The 20,892-nt window shown below is 42.1% G+C and overlaps 1 protein-coding gene across 11 annotated transcripts in view; it reads left to right on the top strand.

Annotated features, from left to right (window-relative positions):
* The window catches only part of LOC1278883 (uncharacterized), a 92,227-nt gene that overhangs the window by 31,532 nt on the left and 39,803 nt on the right, over window positions 1-20,892 (top strand). For 9 of the 11 annotated variants that reach the window (XM_061654674.1, XM_061654682.1, XM_061654680.1 and 6 more), the window contains 7 exons: window positions 1,358-1,509; window positions 5,246-5,526; window positions 7,911-8,046; window positions 8,121-8,305; window positions 8,383-8,554; window positions 8,654-8,770; window positions 8,853-8,891. In XM_061654674.1, coding sequence (XP_061510658.1) covers window positions 1,358-1,509; window positions 5,246-5,526; window positions 7,911-8,046; window positions 8,121-8,305; window positions 8,383-8,554; window positions 8,654-8,770; window positions 8,853-8,891 — 1,082 coding nt within the window. The remainder of the gene's footprint in view (window positions 1-1,357; window positions 1,510-5,245; window positions 5,527-7,910; window positions 8,047-8,120; window positions 8,306-8,382; window positions 8,555-8,653; window positions 8,771-8,852; window positions 8,892-20,892) is intronic. The other 2 variants (XM_061654683.1, XM_061654678.1) reach the window with 1 other exon arrangement.

The raw sequence follows: 20,892 nt of genomic DNA, 5'->3' as shown, positions 1-20,892 counted from the left end.
TTCGTTGAGGGCAAAGTATAGCGAACAGAACGCTGCCCCATTCATTCTGGGCCAATAAGCGATGGACGACAGATGCGCACAATGGTCGCACAGTGGTGCAGGATGCAATTTTCTCGTCCTCTTTGTTTGAACAGCCAAATGAAAGTCAAACAGTGACGCGCTTATAGTTTGCAATCAATGGTTTAAAACTAACGTTTTCATGTAATATTGCGCAGATTGATATGTTCCGTTGTTCTTTAAGGTGGTGTTTTGAACATTACACAACCATTACATCGTAAAACAATTCCAAGTGTCCATAAAATGTAACATCTTAAGCAACAGGCATTTGTTCGAAATGTAAATTGAACATATCTCCGCATACACGAAATTTGCACGTACAACGGCAGCCAAACAAAAACGGGGCTAGCAATGCGGCATGGACGGCATATTCTCTTTTCGGTGGCAAACCTTCAACTACCAACACGCCCTTTTACCTGCGATACTGTGGTCAGGGTAATGGTCAGGGTGAATCAATACACCGGCCTGCGATGCTGACAAAATGCTGCCAGTCACGAAAGCTCCGGTCAATCGCCACCACAAAGAGCACCAATTTGAAACCGAAACAATTTCTCGCCCCATGGGGGGGAGGAGACTGCTTCAGTTTTTGAGCATATTTTTCGGACACTGCGACATGCATGGTCCCACTTAGCAAGGAATTCACTGACCTCGAGCAAATGACTAAGACCTTTTCTACCGTTGTTGCTCAAGCGGGGTAAGGTCAGATTATTAAATTTCAGTTTCATTTGAATGTCGTGCTAGGCAGTACGTAATGATTCTGTTGGCACCAGACCGTACGCTTGTGTTTGCCAACGCTGACAGGCCCAGCTGACAAACACAGGCACACACAGTAAAAACTTTGTCCGTAAAAGGCACGTATCACCTTCGGGCGGGACCATCTCAACCATTGGTAAATGGAGCTACGTTTCGGGAAGTGCTTCGATTGCAATTGCAGTTTTCCCCTATCGCAGGGAAGGATGAAGAGTAAAAACGGGGGCTGCTCACGGCACCCCCCTAAACCCGTCCATCTTCACTAACCGGTAAAGGGGGCCAAAATTGGGCTGTCGTAAAATTAGTTTTGCCTTCCAAATACACCCAAAACCGGCACAACCGTTTGCAACCGGCCCGTTCAATTCGGCTATAAAAAGTAAACACATAAGAAGGAGCACGTACAACCGTACCAGGGATGGATGAAATATTTTTTATCGCTTCTCGCCCCTCTACTCTCTCCTTCTTTTTCCTCCATCTTCCTCCATTTACCTTCTTGATGCCCAAATACCCGGCCGGCACACACGATATTCGCGAGTACCCACGTTCTCAGCTGCTCTGCTTCCTTCCGCAGGAGTCGGTGTTTACATTTCCCGAATCGAGGAAGGATCGGTCGCGGAACGTGCTGGACTGAGGCCTGGTGACACGATACTCGAGGTGAACGGTACACCGTTCACCTCCATCAACCACGAAGAAGCGCTTAAGGTAAGGAATGGTTTGGTTGTGAACCTTTTTTTCTCTCTCTTTCTCGTTTTTTTTTCAACTCTTCCGTTACATTCTTCCCTTACAAATATTCACATCTACCAACACATCCTACCGACCCATTATTCGGTTCCGCATTGATTGGTTTTACTATTGGCAAAATGGAGCGGACCGCTTCCCGTGCGGCAAACGGTCCTCCCCATTTGGTGCCTTTTTTCGTCGAGCATGCAAGTTGTGTTTCCCATTCGGAATGAAGTATGAAATATTCCAGCACAAGCTGTCGGAAAGTGAAGAAAAAACGGCGTGGAGAAAGAGTGGAAGCGAGAGTGGAAAAAGGGGTACATACAAATACGCCCAAGGAATCGAATTATGCTTTGATTGCATATGAATGGAACCAAACGAAACAGAAAAAAAATAAGAGAATACTTCTGTAAATATTGAAGAAAAAAATCGTATTACATCACATTCACTCTCCGCTTTTCTTCACTTTTCAAAGACGCTTTGAAAGCCATTTCCTGCAATGTTGCTGCCTTAAATTTAAAAAGAAGTTCAACTCAAAATTTTAAATACCTCACATCTAACTCCAAATCGAACCTCACAAAAACAATTCAAAACATTACATCGCATCTAAACCATACCACTAAATACAATGATAAAGATTAACTTAAAGAAGAAAAAAAGATTGGCAATAGACTTTCTGTCTCTGTCTCTGTCACTTTCGTGCTGCCTGCTTTCAAGTGTTTTTACTGCATTGAGTAATGTGAACCATTCCCAGTAGCTGTGTGGTGTTGTGTTTGCTTTTATTTTGAATGTTTTGTATTTATTGCTTGCACTTGTACTTTTGAAAACAAAATCTCCCTTTTAACTGTAATTTTTGTTAGAAATTCAGGGGTTTTCGAACTTTTTTTTGATAATGAGGTATAAAAGTGTTTTATGAACTCTCCACCAAAAAGAAGAAAATAGTTTTCTTACATAAATGATGCGCTTCATCGTTGACCTACAAACACCCGAAAAAGCCAAAGCTTCAAGCACTAATGTACCACGGCGTGGCCCTGGCTTCGGATAAAAACTTGGAAAAAGTTTTAATCTCCTGCATTTCTGCACTCTGCCCGCCTCTCCAACGCCAAAGTCCGGTCTGGACAAATGTTTGTCCATAGTCCACTGTTCTCCCCGCTCGGTTCTTTTGTGCCGTGGAAAGTTATTAGCTAACTTCGTTTGCATGACCGCAAAGTGGAATTTCGTTCTATCCCTATTCGAGGGAAGCGCATAAAGCAGTTGGTTGTGTTTTTTCTCTCTCTCTCTCTCTCTGGGGAGGAAAGACCGCCATGGCGGAAAGGAGATGGGTAGAAGCTCACACCCATCAACAAGGAAGCAGCCGTGGTGGATGTTGCGGTGAATTATTGTTTTGCATCGAGGGAAAAGATAAACAATTGCACAAACCGGGCAGAGGAAGGAGGGTTGCCCGGGTGAAAAATGAGCTTGTCGAGATGGCGTAAAGCTGCAAAGAAGTATCTCCTTGGCATCACCGGCTAATGGTAGCAAACTTCTGCTTGCACAAAAAGAAAGAAAAAAAAAACAAACTGTGCCTCCCTTTAAAACGAACAAACCACCGCGAACGCGCATGGTGAAGCAGTGCACGAACGGCCACACCATCGCGCGCGTCATACAAATCTGTAATATAAGAAGCGACAGTAATGATTTCAACTCCACCAAAGCCAAACTCTCTCTCGCTCTCGCTGTTCCGCAAGACAGGATGAAAGTGACACTGCAGCGCTGCATAAATTACAACTTTACTCGGCTTACGCCCGGGTGACTTGCGAATTCGTTCGGTTTTAGGGTGGAGGATAATCGACAGACCCGAGAGCGGAGGAGTGTAAAATTACACTTTTAGTGTAGGGTGGTGGGTGCTTGCTGGAGAAAAGTTTGCTGTTAAAAAAAAAGAACAGTGGCAGAGGTTGTGTGATATAAAATTCAAATTGGTGGCCGAGTATCGTTTGACCAACTTGAGCGGCAAAAGACAAACACACGCCAAACGACAAACCCAATCCGGCAGGATGTGCCGATAGACTCGATTGGTTTTTATAAGGCCAAACACCCGTCGGTGAAGCGTTTTGCATTCTTCTCAAAACTATGTGCATGATGAAAACGATTTGCAAAACAGTTAGACTAAAAATTATCATTAATTAAGCACAGGCGAAATGAAATTGAGCTGAGAGTTGAAGAGTTGTTTTTTGTTTGTTGTTTTTTAGTTCAATGTTCTTTTTCCTGAAAACTTTAAAGTTATTCTAGCATAGAATAGTAGTATTGAAGTAAAAGGATCTGTGTTTGTCGAATACGACTTGCCAAGACACCTCCAGCACACCATTTGATGCCAACTTTGCATACTTGATGGAGACGCCTGGTCGCTCACAGAAAAAGGGAGTAAATGACACAAGCACCTCACGGAATAGATAGAAGAAACAATAGATACAATTTTCGCTATTTAATAATGAAATTTTTAAATGTTTTGTTTGCTCATTTGAATAATATTTATAACTCAATTTAGTCTATTAAGAATTTACTCCGAACACAGTGCGTAATAATATTAGTTTTTCGGCAATAAAACCATATTGTGCCTTTTTGTCGCCAAAAATAGGATTTTAATCTGTGCAATTATCGTGGAAAAAAACTAACAAATAAAAAAACAAAATAATGAAATTGAAGAGGATACATTTCAATAAAATCTTAACAACAGTAAAGTTATTTTACGCACTGTCTTAAAACAACAGCAATCAACATAAACATCACTTTTGACGATCGATAGATTACGTAAAGTCTTTTTAACTTTATAGACTTATTTTATAGCCCAATTTTCTCTTTTCATCATTTAAGTTCATTTAATTTGTTAATTAAATATGTATAATATCTTTAGTATAGTTAGAATAGAACACGAGGTATTGAAACCATTTACAATCAATTTCTAACATCTCCACAGATGATTAAAGGTACGGTAATTTAAAACTAAAGTCGCCTATGTTCTGGACACACTCACACGTATTAAACAAGCAGATCTGGTTTGAAAACATCCTCCTCCACATTTATTTGTTTTAACATGCATCTTGTGCAACACTGATCGACAACTGGTTCAGTGGCCAGTAGCTGGCCGTTAAGCAAATGGAATATGCCTGTCACGCAGCACGAATGCCAGACAGATTTACGATTGAGCGCGACAACAGTGGCTATGCAAAGTGCCCACACGCTGTGCATGTAGCAGCTCTGTTGTGGCTCGTTACATAAAAATGTATTACATTCAAAGCTCTCTTTCCACTCCATCAGTTCCCTTTGAGAAGATTGAAAATTTTCTCCAGTGCATTCACGTTCCGAGAAAAATGACCACTTGCTCCCATTTTAAGGATATATACATGTGTCTGTCTATGAGGGTGTGTGTTTTACTCACTCCTCGATGTCTATTCTTACCCCCCTCTCCCTTCTGTTATGCACCACACGCTAGTTTATCGATGTTTTGCCGCTTGCTTTCTTTCCCGAAATGTGTCTCGCTTCCTCCACTGTCTCTCTTTTCTTTTTCACCGCTATGGGTTAGCTATGTGTCCTTTGTTACCCTACCTCCCCCTCCCCCAACCTCTGTTACCCCCCCCCCTCTATTACCCCTCCTCTCTCTCCACTTCCTTCCTTAGTCTCCTCCTCTCAACTAGACGTCTGTCTCTCTCCTATTGCCATACTTTTTTTCTCACCAAACCAGAGATGTGTGCAGATTCTGAAATCGTCGCGGCAAATCAGCATGACGGTAAGGGCACCGCCTTCCGCCGCCTCGATGCTCAACTCGTCCGCCCCGCTGCACGGGTTCGGACCACCTCCGGGCGTCCCCGGGGGCAGCCGCGTGGCGGGCGATCTTGTACCGCCGCCGCCCGGCATGTATCCGCCGCCGCCGAACCGCCAAACCTGCTCCTGGATGGACCGGCAGGGCCGGCCCGCCTCACCACCGTACGAGTACGGGGGCCGACGACCGGAACGCCGTGATAGGTAAGTTGGATGGGGTTTGGAGGGGGGGGGGGGGGGGGGCTACAAAAACATCAAATATGAATTATGATCGGGCAGCAGTGCGCTACAACTACGGGCGGCTTGGGGTTCGTGGTCTAATTACGGATGGTCGTTGCTCGTTTCTGACCCATAGAGAGCAGTGGGAGAGGATAGATCGGGTGGCATTGGTGGCAAAAAGGATGCGCTAAGAAGCGCATGGAATGCATTGAGTTTAATTTTTAATTCATGAACTTAGATATAGCACACGACCTTCTTCGGGGGAATGGAAAATTCCATAAATTAATTGCATTTCTATTCAACGTTTGTATGTTTTTTTTTGTTTCATTTTCTACTGATATAAATTAAACTGTTTCGTTTGTTATGCCGTGAATAGAGGGACATGAAACAATTCATGATATTATGTACTGTTTTCATTTTTTTTGCTTTAATTTTTGCAACAAATGTAAAAACGCAATCATAATTTAAGGTGTAAAAAATCGGTAAAGATCTACTATAACCAACAAAGCAATCTGTTATAGTTATTTCCAATTGTAACTCAAAATAAAGAATGTTTATTATTTATTTCACTGTCGCATTTGACTGTCAAAGGCTATTTGCATTTCTCTATTTAAAAAATTAAACTGGAAACATCATGAAGAATGACTACCAAGTATATTTTAATTTTTTAAATTATTTGTTAAACCAAGTTTACGTAATAGATATATGAAAGTATGTTTTAATATTTTTAATTATTTTTTTTGAATGATTTGTTAAACCAAGTTTACGTAATAGAAATATGAAAGTATGTTTTATTTATAAAAATAATAGTAATCTATAATTTGTATTTGATTTATTCAAGCACTCGTCCAGCTTATTAAACTGCGCTACGACAACTTATTTAACTATACTATAATTAAATTCGAACTAATCGTCAGATCAACGACTTTAAAAGTAATTAAAAGCTCGTCTTATACGAATCTGTCGAAAGGATAAAGTCAAAATGATCAATCCAGTCGCTACATTGTCTTGCAATTGATAATACAGGATCGTTAGTTCCATATAGTTTGCATGAAAAGATTGTAGCAGGTGTATAAATGTTGAGTAGGGTTAAGCATAAATGTTCCTAGCAGGGATGGTGTATTCAAGTTGTTATTTTAAAATTTTGCTGACAAAAAAATAAAGTATTAACTTGTTCGACGATGTTCATACGTTTGGACCTAGTAACAAGCAACGGTCCCTATAGCTTGACATAACACTAACTCGTCTCGAAGGTGGAAAATTCATCGCCTGTCTTGTAAACCTGGGATGAAACAAATTCCAACTTCTTTACCCAACTAGCACTATGTGGTAACCAAATAACAGAATAATACTCTATACATTAACTAAAGTATCTTATCTTCATAAAGTGTCAGCTTAAAGCTTATTCATATAAATAAATACCATTTTAAGGAATATTTTCCCTTTTCCTCTCTTCTATGTTTATATCAATGCAGAAAGTTCAATATTTGTTTTTCATGTTTCCTATCGTTTGGATGTTAACAAGGAAAATATATAATACGGCTACATGTAGCACAACTACCTAAGCCTTCTCTCCAGGCCCATAAATTTGGTCATTGTTAATTGCATGTTTAACATGCTCCAAAAGCACACTAAACCAGATTGTACCATTTAAATATTTGTAATCGATTAGACAATTTTGAGATGTTTGACTTTGCTGTTAGAATAATAGTTACCTTCTAGAAAGTGTCAGAAAACAACCTTTCATTTCCACATTCTAGTGACCTCTATTTACTGGCCTTGCTTGAAAAAAGTACAAACATTCTAAAATTGAATTTATTTTCCTCGTGCAAATTGCAAGGATTCGTAATGAATTTCAATTCATCGCACAAACCCGGAGTGCATTATTTCCAATTTTCCACCCAAAAAACGCTCCCCGGAAAAGAAGATTAAACATTACATGTCCCTGTCAGTGCGAACGATTTATAGCGCCCCGAGTGTGCGCCATCCATGTGGGTCACACATACTCCCTAGCCGCCTTCCGAATTATGCGCCCAAGGAAGTAATTTTCTATTCACAGCACAGTGTGCCGTATCCCTCTCCGGCCCCAAGGAATTTATGTGTGTGTGTGTGTTTGTATGAGGGGAATGAGGGAGGTTCTCGGTCTCGGCAGGGAATTGTTGCATCGTGCCACTGCAATCGCACCGGAATTAAAATTTATCGCCTGCCTTCTCTCTCATCCTCTATCTCTCTCTCTTTCTTTCTCGCTCTTTTGTTCCACATTCTTGCCCCGTTTCGCTCTTTCGATCGGAAATCGTCGGTGGCGCGCACGATCGTAAAATAATCGGCACTAATGAAAATAAAACAAATACCGAAAACCTCACCTGCAGAGTCCGAAGAGTCGACCTACTGATAGAGCCCGGCCAGTCGCTCGGACTGATGATACGGGGCGGGGTCGAGTACGGGTTAGGAATTTTTATTACCGGCGTCGACAAGGACAGTGTTGCCGACCGGGCAGGACTGATGGTGAGTTTCCGCTGCCCCCTCGGAGCTTGACTGTTTTCTTTGACCCTTCTACTCTGCTACTCTTCACTCCCCAGGTTGGCGATCAAATCTTAGAAGTGAATGGTCAATCATTCATGGAGGTTACCCATGACGAGGCTGTTAGTCAATTTAAGTTCCACAAACGAATGTCGCTGCTGGTCCGTGACGTTGGGAAAGTGCCACACTCGTGTACCACCGTTGAGCCGGAACCGTGGGACGCCTACAGCCCGACCGGTGTCAGGTAAGATCGCTGGTTTCAACTTCCAAAACGGATGGCGAACGCCTGCTTCTTCACTGCATGTGCTGCTTTCCTTTCAGAACGCGCAGGAAATGTCCGGTGTCAGCGATGGTTGAAGAAAAAGCCAGATCCTTATTACCTCGTCATCATTTTGCTAACCTATCATATTATATAGCGGAATATGGTGCTAGAGGAATGACCATAGAGGCCTTCGTATCTGTTTTATTAGAAATGTTAGATACACCCGAAAAGGTAAGTGTTGTCGCGGAAGCTTCAAGCAAAGCAGGGTGGAAGGCCATTCTTCTCCTAATCGCAACGGCACGTTGCCACTTACCTTTTCACCACACACAGCATACGTTAGTGACCGAAATAAGGGAATTAATTTTCCCCGAGGACAGAACGCGTTACGATGAACTTGTATATAGGAGAGGTAGAGACGTCTACGGTGATCCACTAGATAGGCATAGGGTAAGTAGTTTCTCCGTTCCTTCGAAACGACCTGAGGCTCTAACTTCAACCGTTTCTGCTCACACCGTTTCCAACACCACAGCGAAAAGGAGATCATTTACCTCATTCACACGATATACCGGTAAGTCCGTGCAGAAGAGGGACACCTTTTTTCCTCTACTTCTTTTACAAAACTCAGTACTTTAATTTCCTTCCTTACTTTCATATACTCTTTTTTGATCAACTTATCGATTTATCGCGCCACTCACTCGAACGAGTTTTACTGTTTCACTAATTACTGCAACTAATTACTGTGAATCGGCTTACGCGACAATTCATATTTGCTCTCGGCTCTGTCTCTCTCTCTCGCTCTCTCTCTCTCTCTGTCTCTGTCTATCCCTTTTTTCTGTATCTGTATGTTGCTTTTGCCCTTAACACGTTCAAGCCTGTATTGATAGGGGGCTGCGCTGTTTGATACTTACTTTGATACACCAGCTAACACGATTCTGATTTGAAGCTTTTGCGGCGTCACAAAAAAAACCCTCCAATACACAGTGCAGTGTGATAATTGCTGAAACAGTAAAGAATGAATCTTAGCACACGGCCTCGATCAGACACGCGCACACAAACACACACACAGACTCACCTAAACACGGTGCCATTGCACACTTCTCTGCACACTTGTCACTTCCGTTTTGTTTATGGGTGTTTGTCCATACACTCGGTCACTTTTCACTTCTATTTCGTTCTTTCTGTTCGTTCTCCTTCTTCTTCCAACGGCTTTATGTCATTTGTACCGTACTTACTACTCTGCTAGCAAATCTAAAACGCCTCTCCTCCCCTCAATGAAGCCTCAATGAAACAGAAAGGGCGACAGTAACGCTTTCCACCACTCACCTCTCACCAACACAGCGCCGTTACTTGTTGCCAGCTGTGGAATTTCAAGATTTTAATCGCCTGCGATTACCGAAACGTTTTCGAGCGGGGACAAATTCCAAATTTAATCCATACGACACCGCCATCGAAAAGATAAATTGTTCTTACACGGTGCATTCAACAGGAAGGCGCGAGCGCGCGCGCGACCACCGGCGGCACGGTTTGCAAATGTTCCGGGGCTTTCCGGTAGTTTCTGGTTGAGCGGCAACATATTGACTTTGGACGTTGGCTTTTAATCCTTTCGGCTCTCGGGATACACTCACACCCACACTCCTCTCTCCCATCATACGATGCTGGAGAAGTAGAAAAAGGGGTGCGTTTCTGATTCTAAGCCACCGCTTTGGATCGTTCATTAGCATTGCGATTATTTCGGCGAATTCCACACTGGGTACAAGCGATAGACAGCTTCACCTTTACCTGCACACGTGTTACTACACATTCACACATAAACACACACACGAAGTAGCTTTTACACTTTCACGTCGGTTTAAAGTACACACGCAACACACACACCCAACCAATTTTAGCGACACTTGCATACACTTTCGATAGTACATTTGTACAAATTTTTTTTAGAGATTTTGCAACGTAAGGCACTCCAGACGTAGCAAACACTTAGTGACTGGCGATGCAAACTAGCTGCAGCGTGTAGAATGCATAGAATTGTATACATCAAGTACTTCAAAGATAAAAGAAATATGATACAATAATGTTTATATCAGTATGACAAATATTCTGCAGTTCAATTATTATAAAACAACTCAATTAACATTATGCCATCGTTGCTGTAATCAAACATAATTTTTAGAAATAACTGTTCAGAACAATGTGCTGTGTAGTTAAAGCCAATATGTTATACAGAATTTTACAAGCCATTTTGCAATGTGCGCTGCATATTTTGACGCTCAGAAAATTTACTTTGACTTCTAGTGCGTACTTGGAGTGGTGCAATGTTAAATTTATCCCGCCCAAATTAAATTTTAACATCCCTATCGAGTAATTTGATCCATAACTCGTTTTATTCACCAATAATTAGCATTTGAAAAGTGCTGCGAAGTGAGGGACAAAATATAGCAGGCAACATTAAAAAATGCCTTGTAAAACCCTGTAAATTGTTTAAATATTGGTTGAATAGTATTTTTTATCTGATGTAGCAATAATCCAATTGGGGAACAAATTTGGTTCATTATCGAGTGATTTTTTGTATTTCTTCTACTATTTTCATGTTTGTTCTCATGTAATTTGCATAACTACATCCTTTTTTGTAAATATTTTTTTTATTTTACATATAAATATTGAATAAGTAAATGATAATTGTCCAATTTGATTGATTGTACATTTGATTCATAAAAAATAACTGTTGAAACAATCACCAGTTGTTACCCGTATTGGTTCTGAACTTATGGATCAGTGGAGCAGAACATCGAATGCTTGTCACGACACTATCAGTGCATCCTGTCCATCAATGCGGTTAAAGCTTATTTTACTCAGCAGAACACAGACACGCACGCGTCACTGATCCATTTGTGTTTGAAAACTTTGCATTTTTGTGTGTGTGCCCTGCTTGAGTAACAAAACTCATCTCATGTGCTTAAGTATCATCCCCATACGCATTATAAACCTAAATGCAACTTTCCTCGGAACTTTCCAAACGACACCGTGTATATGCTGGCGGTTGCAGCTTAGTGCCCGCATAAATCTTGCCCGTCCCAGCGATATTAAGAAATAACATTATGCTACCAGTAGCCGGTCTGGTGGCCCCCGGAGGGCAGTGTCACACCAGTAGCGGTCACCAATCACTGGCAGAATGATGCTACTTAGAGAGGTATCCTAATCTAATTATCTCGTATCTCGTAATAAGATTCCGGGCCAGTTGGTCTTGGTACGCCAGCACCGATCGCAACGGACCGATAGCGATGCCATCCCGCAAGATGCCCGTTGCTGATGCCCGTGCAGGGGGAGTGTTCTTTAAGTAACGATGTGAGATAAAGTTTTTTGCCTTGCACACACGTGGCCTTCCTCTTCGCTGCTGTGGCACCATCTATGGCGCAGCTTAATAGAGGTGTCCTTGAAGATAAAAAGCTGCACACAACATACCACCACCGAAGCTGAATATGTTACGGGATTGTTGGTCTTGTTGGGCTGGGAACTTTGTCCCAGTTCCCATCTACCGGGTGGAGTGAAGTGTTTTTTAAACCATCACAAATTACTCGCTAAAGCCGCCGGCTGCTTTCACCGTTTCCTTCCCAGCTTGTGTGTGTACAGGGTAAGTGCAGCGGAAACTGCTGAATCGGTAAGGGGGAATCGGCATACATTTCGTACAGCGAGAATTGTTCAACCTAGCGAGCACGTTACCTTTAAATATATGGAAGAGTGGCAAAGAAAAAGAACCCAACCAAACCCACCATCCGGTGGTAATTGGTTTTCTTATAATCCACTCCGCCAGCAGTAGTATGCTCACCGCCTGATAGTGCTGGCTCTATGCAGCGTTACCAAAGAATACAAAAAAAACTGTCCCTCTGTTCACTTTGAATAGATTAAAGAAGTCGTACGGTACGGAACGGTATGTTCGGAAGGAGGATAAAAAAGTTTATTGCCTGCCTGGGCTGTGTGGTACGATGTATATGGCTTAAGTTGTTTTCGAGTTGGAAAAATTCACCTTCGCCTAACTTTTGCTACAAACTGCAGCCAACTACTGTTCACCGAAAGCGGGGAGTCAACATAGAAAAGCTAACGCTGTCCATGTTTGTATGGTTTGCAAAGACAAAAAGGAAACACATTCTGAATGGAGATCTACTTCTCGCTCCTCCTGGTGTCTATGTGAACAAATGCAGCTAGAAAGCCGTTCTACCAGTTTAAATGTAAACAGCTTATTTTCGATGGTTTCGTTTGCAGCTGCTCCCGTACGCCGTTGCTTCTCAGATTAGCCATACCGAACTGTTTGTAGGAGCACTTTTTCTTTCCCCTTTCATATGTGAACAACTGGAGAAAATTCATTTTAATGGGAGCTGATTTATTTACTCCCAAAATGTACCATTTGGATCGCTTTCAGTGACAACTTCCACCGGCAAGGACATTGTAAGCCTGTCCTATTTCCTATCTTTGCCCCACGTGAAAAAGTATTGTAATTTGGTTGCCGTTTTCAATGGCACTCCCTGTTGCGGTGGATGAAATTTCCGGCAGTGAAGCGAATTGACAGCCATTTCCCTTTTAAAGAGAACATTCTTTCCATAAGAAAAGACTGGGAGGGAAGATGGATACTAAGCAAAAGAGGCGAAATCGGAACAACGACATCTTTTGCAAGCCGGAACTTTTGATCAAACTTTACCTCAACTTCGTAACGATCGTCCTTCAAACCATCCTGCACACGCTCCAATCCTATTACGGGGTGGGGGTTTGTCGCTTGCCTTCCCTTTCCCAACGCCGCGAGAATGCAATCGGGGCTGAAAGTTTCTTAACGTGTGCAGTGTGCATTTGGCAAACGGTGTCGTGTGGGCTTTGCACTGCTGGAAGAGGAACGAGTACTGAATGAATGGGTGAAGCTTCTTTATCCCGTTTCCCCCTCCTCTTTAGATGCTTTGTGTCACTTCCTTCACCTTCAAAGTCCTTCGGTGGAGTGGAGGCCGATCTGGCAAGCTGCATATTTGTCCCACGGGCGTTGCGACTTGTTCGAAAGTATTTCATTAAGCACTTCCCGACCGACCGACAAGTTAGGCCGGGTTTTTTTTTGCGTTATAATGCCATTCTGAAGGTATTTCGCACGACACGTTCCCATAAGAGCTCGAGATCCGGTGGAGGGAGTGTCGTTTAATGCAAGATGATGGCAACCATCTTGGCGTACGTGAAATTGCTCTTTTCACTGGATGAATTTGCAATTTCCGGGAATAATCTTAAAATGTTGTTTAAAAAGTATTTAAAAGATGATCAAAATAGGAAATTAAACACCCGAAGTTTAAATAACTTTGACAAAAAATTGTATAGAAGCTGTGTTCTGAATTAAAAAAACTAAAAAAAATATTTTTAATGTATCCACTCAGAAAGTAATTTCAAAAAATGTATACATCCTCAACAACAAATAATTATTTGTTCTGCACAGATCCCACTGTGCCTCCACATCAATGCTGTTAGCTCCACTAGCTGCCGCTAGAGGACGCTTTTCACCGTGAAATATTTCAATTCAAAGAAAACAACATGGCTGACCTGGTTTGAGAATAAGCAGAAGAATCATTTTGAATTATTAAATTTGTTTTGAGGTGTTTATGCAACGTTTTGCGATTATTATTCCCGATTTCATCATTTTAGATAAATATTATAATTAGAATTAGAATTGGTTTCGGACAACGCTGCAATTGCTTGTTACAGTGCAGGCTTCCACATGTCTTGGCAACCTTCTATGAACGGAAACGTTCTATTGTGTCCTTCCTCTATAAATATGCAATCATGTTCGAATATCTAGGACGAAGGATATATTTTAAAACTCATCCCTACGTATCCAAAATCAATGCGAATGATATATTTCGCTCGTAAAAATGTTTATTGTCCTTCATTTTTCACTCACTATTCGTACTGTTTCGGGGCGCCAAACGCCAAAAACACAAAAGCGAAACGGCATGGCAAAGATGCAAACGATCCAATTAAAGCCAATTGCAAATATAAATTCTTCATTCCGTGCATCATAAATCGTTCCTTTTTCCTTCCCGTCCGGCTGCCCTTCCTTCCCGCCCACCGGTTGACCGTTGTGGTTGCTAAGCTTTTCCCAGCCCGTCGGCTCCGACACTTCCTCAGGGGTCAGCACGCTAAACCGAAAAAAGGTCACCAACATCCTTTTCCGAAAAGCCGGGAGAATTCGTCACAATTACGGCACCATTGCCTAGCTTGGCAGGGTTGCGTACGAGCGCGAAAAACCTCGCAGGGGTCAAGCGCATTCACGCATTGCCCTCGTTGACCGTTAAAGGTTAAAGCGGGAAAGCCTTTTTTCCATGTTTTTCGAGCAGCAGCAGCAGCAGCATCCCTGAAGGAAGGGAGTAGAGTACATCGCCACCCTAACCATGGGAAACGCTACAGAACGGGGCATGGTTTTAAAGTTTTTCACCCGACCCGAGCGACCACAGCGCGCGAGAGGGTCAGGTCAGGTCAGGGCGAAACAATAGACCCGGTCGGGCGGTCTCGGACCATTAAGCCCGGGGACGGCCCCGAAAGGGCACTGGGGTGACAAAGTTCGCAATGAAAACATGCAAATAAATAACCTTCCGATGACAGTTTCGGGGTTTTTCGGCAGACTAGGCGCGCTGAAAATCGCTCAAATAAATGCTCCATTTTTAACTGTACCATTTCGGTTGGGCGAGCCGGAACAAAAGAAAACGCTGCCGCTGTCGGAAGAAAATCACAGGGGCACAATAATTACCAACCCGGTCAGCCGAACCGAGGGGTCAGACGCTGCTGTAGAAACGGCTTTAGGAAAAATGTTGCATTTTTCCTCCAAACACTTTAGCTAACCATTTATCAAAACGGTTCGTCGCTTGAAATGCATTTTTCGGCCGACGCACAGTTCCTAGAAAAGAAGGGGCTCGACCAATTCCGCACGGCTGCCCCTTAACCCTGAATGCATGCGAAAGAATCGTCTTGAAAATTTTTGTTATTACAATTGCAATCATTCACGCATCCCGGGGATTACAGAGGAACCCATGCCGAGCGTTGCAATGTTGGCGCAATGATGGTCAGCGCGCATTATTGGTGCGCGCGTGTGAAATGGCGATTGATTGGTCAGCGGTGCGTAACGGCTGGACGGGAATGGCGCCAATGGCGAACGGCGGTGCGCAATGGCGCGCAAGACATTTCGATCGAACGGCCGAATTCATTGCGAAGGGTCAACTAATCCGGCACGTTAGCCGAATGTAATCTGATTTTGGGCTCGATTTCTATTTTTTTCTTCGCTAAGCTTTGTAATTACGATTGTATTCATTGATGGAGATTGACGGTGGACAAGCATTGCGGCGGTTTTTATTATATTCAGAAGCCATTGAGTGTGATTTCTTTCACTGTGGCAATGTACAACATTTGCAAAAGTGCAGATGTTAATGGTTGACCTACATGGAATTTGATTTTAATGTAATTCAATGTGGAAATATTTTCATAGCTCTTTCCATGTTTTGCATCATATTTTTATTGGTACCAGTTGTTTTCAAATATAACTATCTATATACATTTTGAATCAATGGTACGATTTTTTAAAAGAAACTTCAAAGTTAAAAAAAAACCTGTTAGCTTTCTAGCTGTGCTTATCTTGATACCTTAAAATAACCAGATTGTTCGATAGTACGCAGACATTTCAACTATCACTAAAAGCCAATAAAAAGTCAATAACTTATAAAAAATAAATACAATGTTAACACTTCTTTCCATCACGAAAAAACTATCAAAAAATGTATCGACCAAATTTAGGAAGAAGGTGAAATAAACGCGGTTATAAAAAAACATAAAGATACATCAATCAATTATTAAATTCTTATATATATATATAAATGCCACTGCTAAAAATATGTGTTACTCCAGTTTTTCGTTTTCGGCCTAGATATTTTTAGAGGACACTTGGACGTATATGCCTATTGTTGTAAATAATATACCGATATACCAGAGCTACGAGCCGGTCTCGTAGTACAGTCGTCAACTCGTACGACTTAACAACATGCCCGTCATGGGTTCAATCCCCAAATAGACCGCGCCGCCATACGAGGGACTGCTATGGGGGAGAATCAATTAGTCACTGAAAGCCAAGCCCGCAAGTGGGTACAGGCAGGCCTTGACCGACATCGGTTGTTGAGCCAAAGAAAAAAAAAAAAACCAGAAATGGCTCTCAATATCTCATTTTTCTTCCTTCTTTGGCTCAGCAACCAATGTGGGCCTGCTTGTTCCACTAATGTGGTTTGGCTTTCAGTGACTTACTGATTACACATAGCAGGATAGTCAATCCTACTTATGGGGGCATGGTCTATTCGGGGCTTGAACCCATGACGGACATATTGTTAAGTCGTACGAGTTGATTACTGTATCGCCAAACCGGCACCAGAAAGCCTAATTACTTGTTGAAAATAGGGCGTTTTAACAAAACTTACTTTGTGCATAACAAAGATCATATTATCCCAGTGTAGTAACTTTGATTATGGATACGGTCGCTATGTAGTAACTTTGTCCTTGCGCTGACCAGGGTGGTCTTCATTAATCGTTAAGGAAGGCCGAAATATGCAGAACTGAACTGGATACTGTTTCGAAGCGAACTTATCGTTCACGCGATCGTAGAAACTTATAAGAGGTTTTCCTTACTGGAAACGGTGTCGTTTAGAAGCCTTTCCTTAGGTAGGGAGACATAACTATACTCTTTAAAAGAGAAGTCGATAGATGTAGGAAGAATATAAACCTATCCTGACAGTCCGAACGAATCTCGCCATGGTCGAAGGTGGTTTTATTTATACTTAATAGAAGTTATGGGTTTCGTACATTTGATACAGGGATGTATGTTTAAAAATTATTGTTTTCTCTAAGCTAGTTCCGTTAGTCTTTTGTTGACAAGAACGATGGTTCTTGTCAATAAGTTCATGTTTTGGATTTTTGAATGTATATACTGTTCCTGCTTTAGGTTATGATGCATAAATTGTTCCAATATACGGTATGGTTTTGATGTATTTGGAAAAGTGGGTTTCCTACTTACATTGTATGTTCCGGGTTTCTCTTAATTTTAGTATGTTCTATATAGCAGATATGTTATACCGGTACTTTTCCATCGTTGGGCGTTTACCCATCTCTTGGACTTATCAACCTGTTCACTAAGACTGTAAACTCTCAAACAAAAAGAGACGACCCGAATAAGGCCTCCATTGTAATACGTTAATATCTGGCGAAAAGGGGGCATCTCGTTCGGAGTAGAGTGGAGATGAATAGATAGTTAAACATGGTTTAAAACGATTTCTAGCATATTTGCTTAACTCTTACCCTCCAGGAAATGATGAGCTAGATTATTTATTGTTATATTCGTACTGCACATAGAGTAGTCGGTAATTTTGACGATACCAGAATTATTTTTTCATACTTACTTTAATGTGATAAACATTGAAGAATGTTTTCTGCAATTCTGTCTTCAAAAAATATGCGTTTATTTAATTCGTTTTCTGTGCAAAACGTTATTTTAAAAGGAATTACTTAAAAGAGTTTTGCAAATAGTTAAAAAAAACTTTATTAAAAACACTACATAATATCTTGTTTGACTAATAAAATGTTTAAGCTTTTGTATTGATCCTAGAGTTTCGATTTAAACAACATAAAACGAATTAAAAATGATTTTAAAACAAATATTTATTATTGTTGTTTATCATTGGTCTCGCAACGTCGTAACATATGCCCTCATCTCTGAGCACCATTTAAACACTATTTAACTAGCAAAACGGCCTCGAGAAGCTTTCAGATGAGTCATGCCGGTGCAAGTCATCGTTTCGATACGCCAGCCTCCACCACCGCCATGACAAATATGCAACAAATAGTCGTCCTTTACTGTGGGCAGCGCCGAGAGCCAACACATGGCACCAGTAAAGCAGAAAACTGTGCCTGTCATGAATTTTCGATTTTTCCTAGCACACCAAAACCGCACAAACTGCGTAGTTTCAATTAGCCAAACTCAAATTCGAAGCAGAAAAAAAGATTAAAAAAACCCTCTTCCTGCACTCAACTCCCGCATGCTCTTGGATCGTTCTACAAAACAAACAAACGGCAACTGGTCGCGATCATTAATCATAAAACGGTGGCGGCAACCGTGGCTAAAAAGCTCTCGAGACTAACTCGAGCTAACAACGGGCAACAACGGAAAACAACAAAAAAGAATCAACACACGCACATACATACCGTATCGCTATCAAAAAGTCAGCCACGAGACACTGATTCGATAAATTAGATCGCTATTGTCGAGGCGGTCGATTGTTCGATCAAGATCGGGCCCGCTCAGGATCGCTCGTCTTGGTGGCCCTGGTCTTGCGCAAGCCAAACAAAAAAAAACCATCAATCCTGCCAACCAAAAAGGCGGACTCGGGCACAAAAAGAAAAAGAAAAAACATCATCCATTCCTTCCCTCGGTTCAAGAGTGACTCGTGCGCAAAACTGCATTTGCGCACCTTTTGCTCCGACCCCGGTCCTACCTAAGCTGTCTTTTGCGCAATTCCTTCTTTGCGCAGCGTCACCGAAGAGTAATGATCTTTACTCGGGGTCTGATCTCTCCCCTGAACCGCTGAAGTGAAAGGTGACCGGGGTCATAATGTCTTTGAAATTGAGCATCTTCGGTTACTAAGCTGACCCAAAGTCCTCTCCGGGTCGCTGCGGGTGCTCCCGGGCGATCGGCCCGGCTGTCTCGTCTACCGTGCTTCTTTTTTGGCTCGTGTTGAAGGACTCTTTCATTCGGAGATTTGGGTTTTTTCTTCCGCTCGAAAGAAAATCCAGCGGATCCAGTAGGTTTGTGATCAGTCTCTTCGTTTTTGTGCAATGCAAGAAGCATAAACGTCATAATAATGTACACATTGTTGCAAATATCTTACAGCCAGCGCCAAGCGTGAAAGAAGCGTAAAGAAATGCAAAAAAAGCTTGCATTGAACGTCTGGACAATTCCACAATGGTTTCCTCCCTCTCTCTCTTCTCGTTGCATTGACAATTATTTCCTTTTTTTTGTTAGTACCGAATCAATGAATTGGCATTAGAAAGACGGCTTGCTCTTGAGAAGAAGGAGGCCCAGGAACAAAACTCATCCATCCCTCATTATTTCGCTAGCAACAATCGCTGGGCTCGCGTACAAACGGGCACAAAACAATCACCGTTCATGTTTCTTTGCGGAAGTAACACACAACGGAAGAGAAAGGAGATGCATAGAAGCAATAGAGAAAAGTACAGGAACCAAGACTTCGAGCCACCCTCAATGTGCCTTGTTTATGCGTCACATTCGGAACGATGCTTAGGAACGAGAAAATACGGTTGAATGTAAAATTTAAACCCTGCTTCCGATCGGACCGACCCAAAAGCTGCCAACCATTCGATGTATATTCAGCTCAAATTACTTGCCTTTACTGCTCTGAGGATGATTTCTTCGCGCTTTTTGGCTGAAACGCTAAACCAAACGCAAGCGCACGCGCTCGTCAACCGCCGCGTAAAACCTTTCAGCCGGCCTTTTTGGTTTGGATGTGGTGGAAAACTTTTTCCCGGTTCGAGGACCTACAGACGTAGCAATCGTTCTCCTTCAGTTTGCAGCAGTCTAAACAGAGGCGCGTGTTTGCATCAAATATGGCCGCTTTGTTTGTGGAAGGGGTTGTGGAGCGCGTGTGTGTGTGTGTGTGTGAGAGTGTCGAGAAGGAACCGTGAAAGGATAACGTAAACACAGCTGGACACGATCACATGTTCTAGTGGGTGAAATCGGAGTTCCGGTGGTCCGGTAGAAGTGAATACTTGTCTAAGGTTGTGTCGTCTCGTTTGGTTGACATTTAACTCAAGAGCATTGTCTTTCGACAAGATGTTTGCAAGGAACGGGAAGAGATGTTGGGATAAGGTTCTCAATAGCATCTGAGTATAAGAGAAGCTAAGTTAGCTGTTTTGGATAGTTTTGGTTTTGGTTTTAAGGAAGTCTTTAACCATAAATTGTCTCTCCGTAAGCAACGAGCCTTCTTAACATGCAAAGATCTTTATTGAACCCAATCATTTTAAAATAAAATCACTCTCCTTTTTCAATACTCTTTTCAAGGATGTTGTTTTCCACAAAAATAATGTCTTTCCCAAAGAAATTTACTAATTCTCAAGCAACCGTCCTATGCAGCATTGAAGTCACTCTTCTCCAATGCATAGCACAAAAAAACTCCAATAAAACCCCAATAGAATAGATTCAATGGACGCTTCTAGGTAACCTTTTCCTTTCATCAAACCCGCCCAAACTACGCCCTTTGAAACTCTTTCCTTAATTTCCCTGCACCCGCCACCCTCCCTACCCTAGTAAAGTCATTCCGTCACGAATTCTGAAAAGTCAACAACTAGTCCAATAAAACAATGTAACCAAACGGCGTTGGCAATTAACAGCAGCAACAAAAGTCACCGTTTTTGGGGGCTGTTCGAGCAGGTTAGGTTGTGAGGCTGTGACGAGGAAACAATCTCTCTGCAAAAGTTGAAAAAAAAACAGGTACCACTTTCCCGTT

Source organism: Anopheles gambiae, chromosome 3 (assembly GCF_943734735.2).
Source record: "Anopheles gambiae chromosome 3, idAnoGambNW_F1_1, whole genome shotgun sequence".
Taxonomy (NCBI): domain Eukaryota; kingdom Metazoa; phylum Arthropoda; class Insecta; order Diptera; family Culicidae; genus Anopheles; species Anopheles gambiae.
This window is presented reverse-complemented; position numbering and strand designations above follow the sequence as displayed.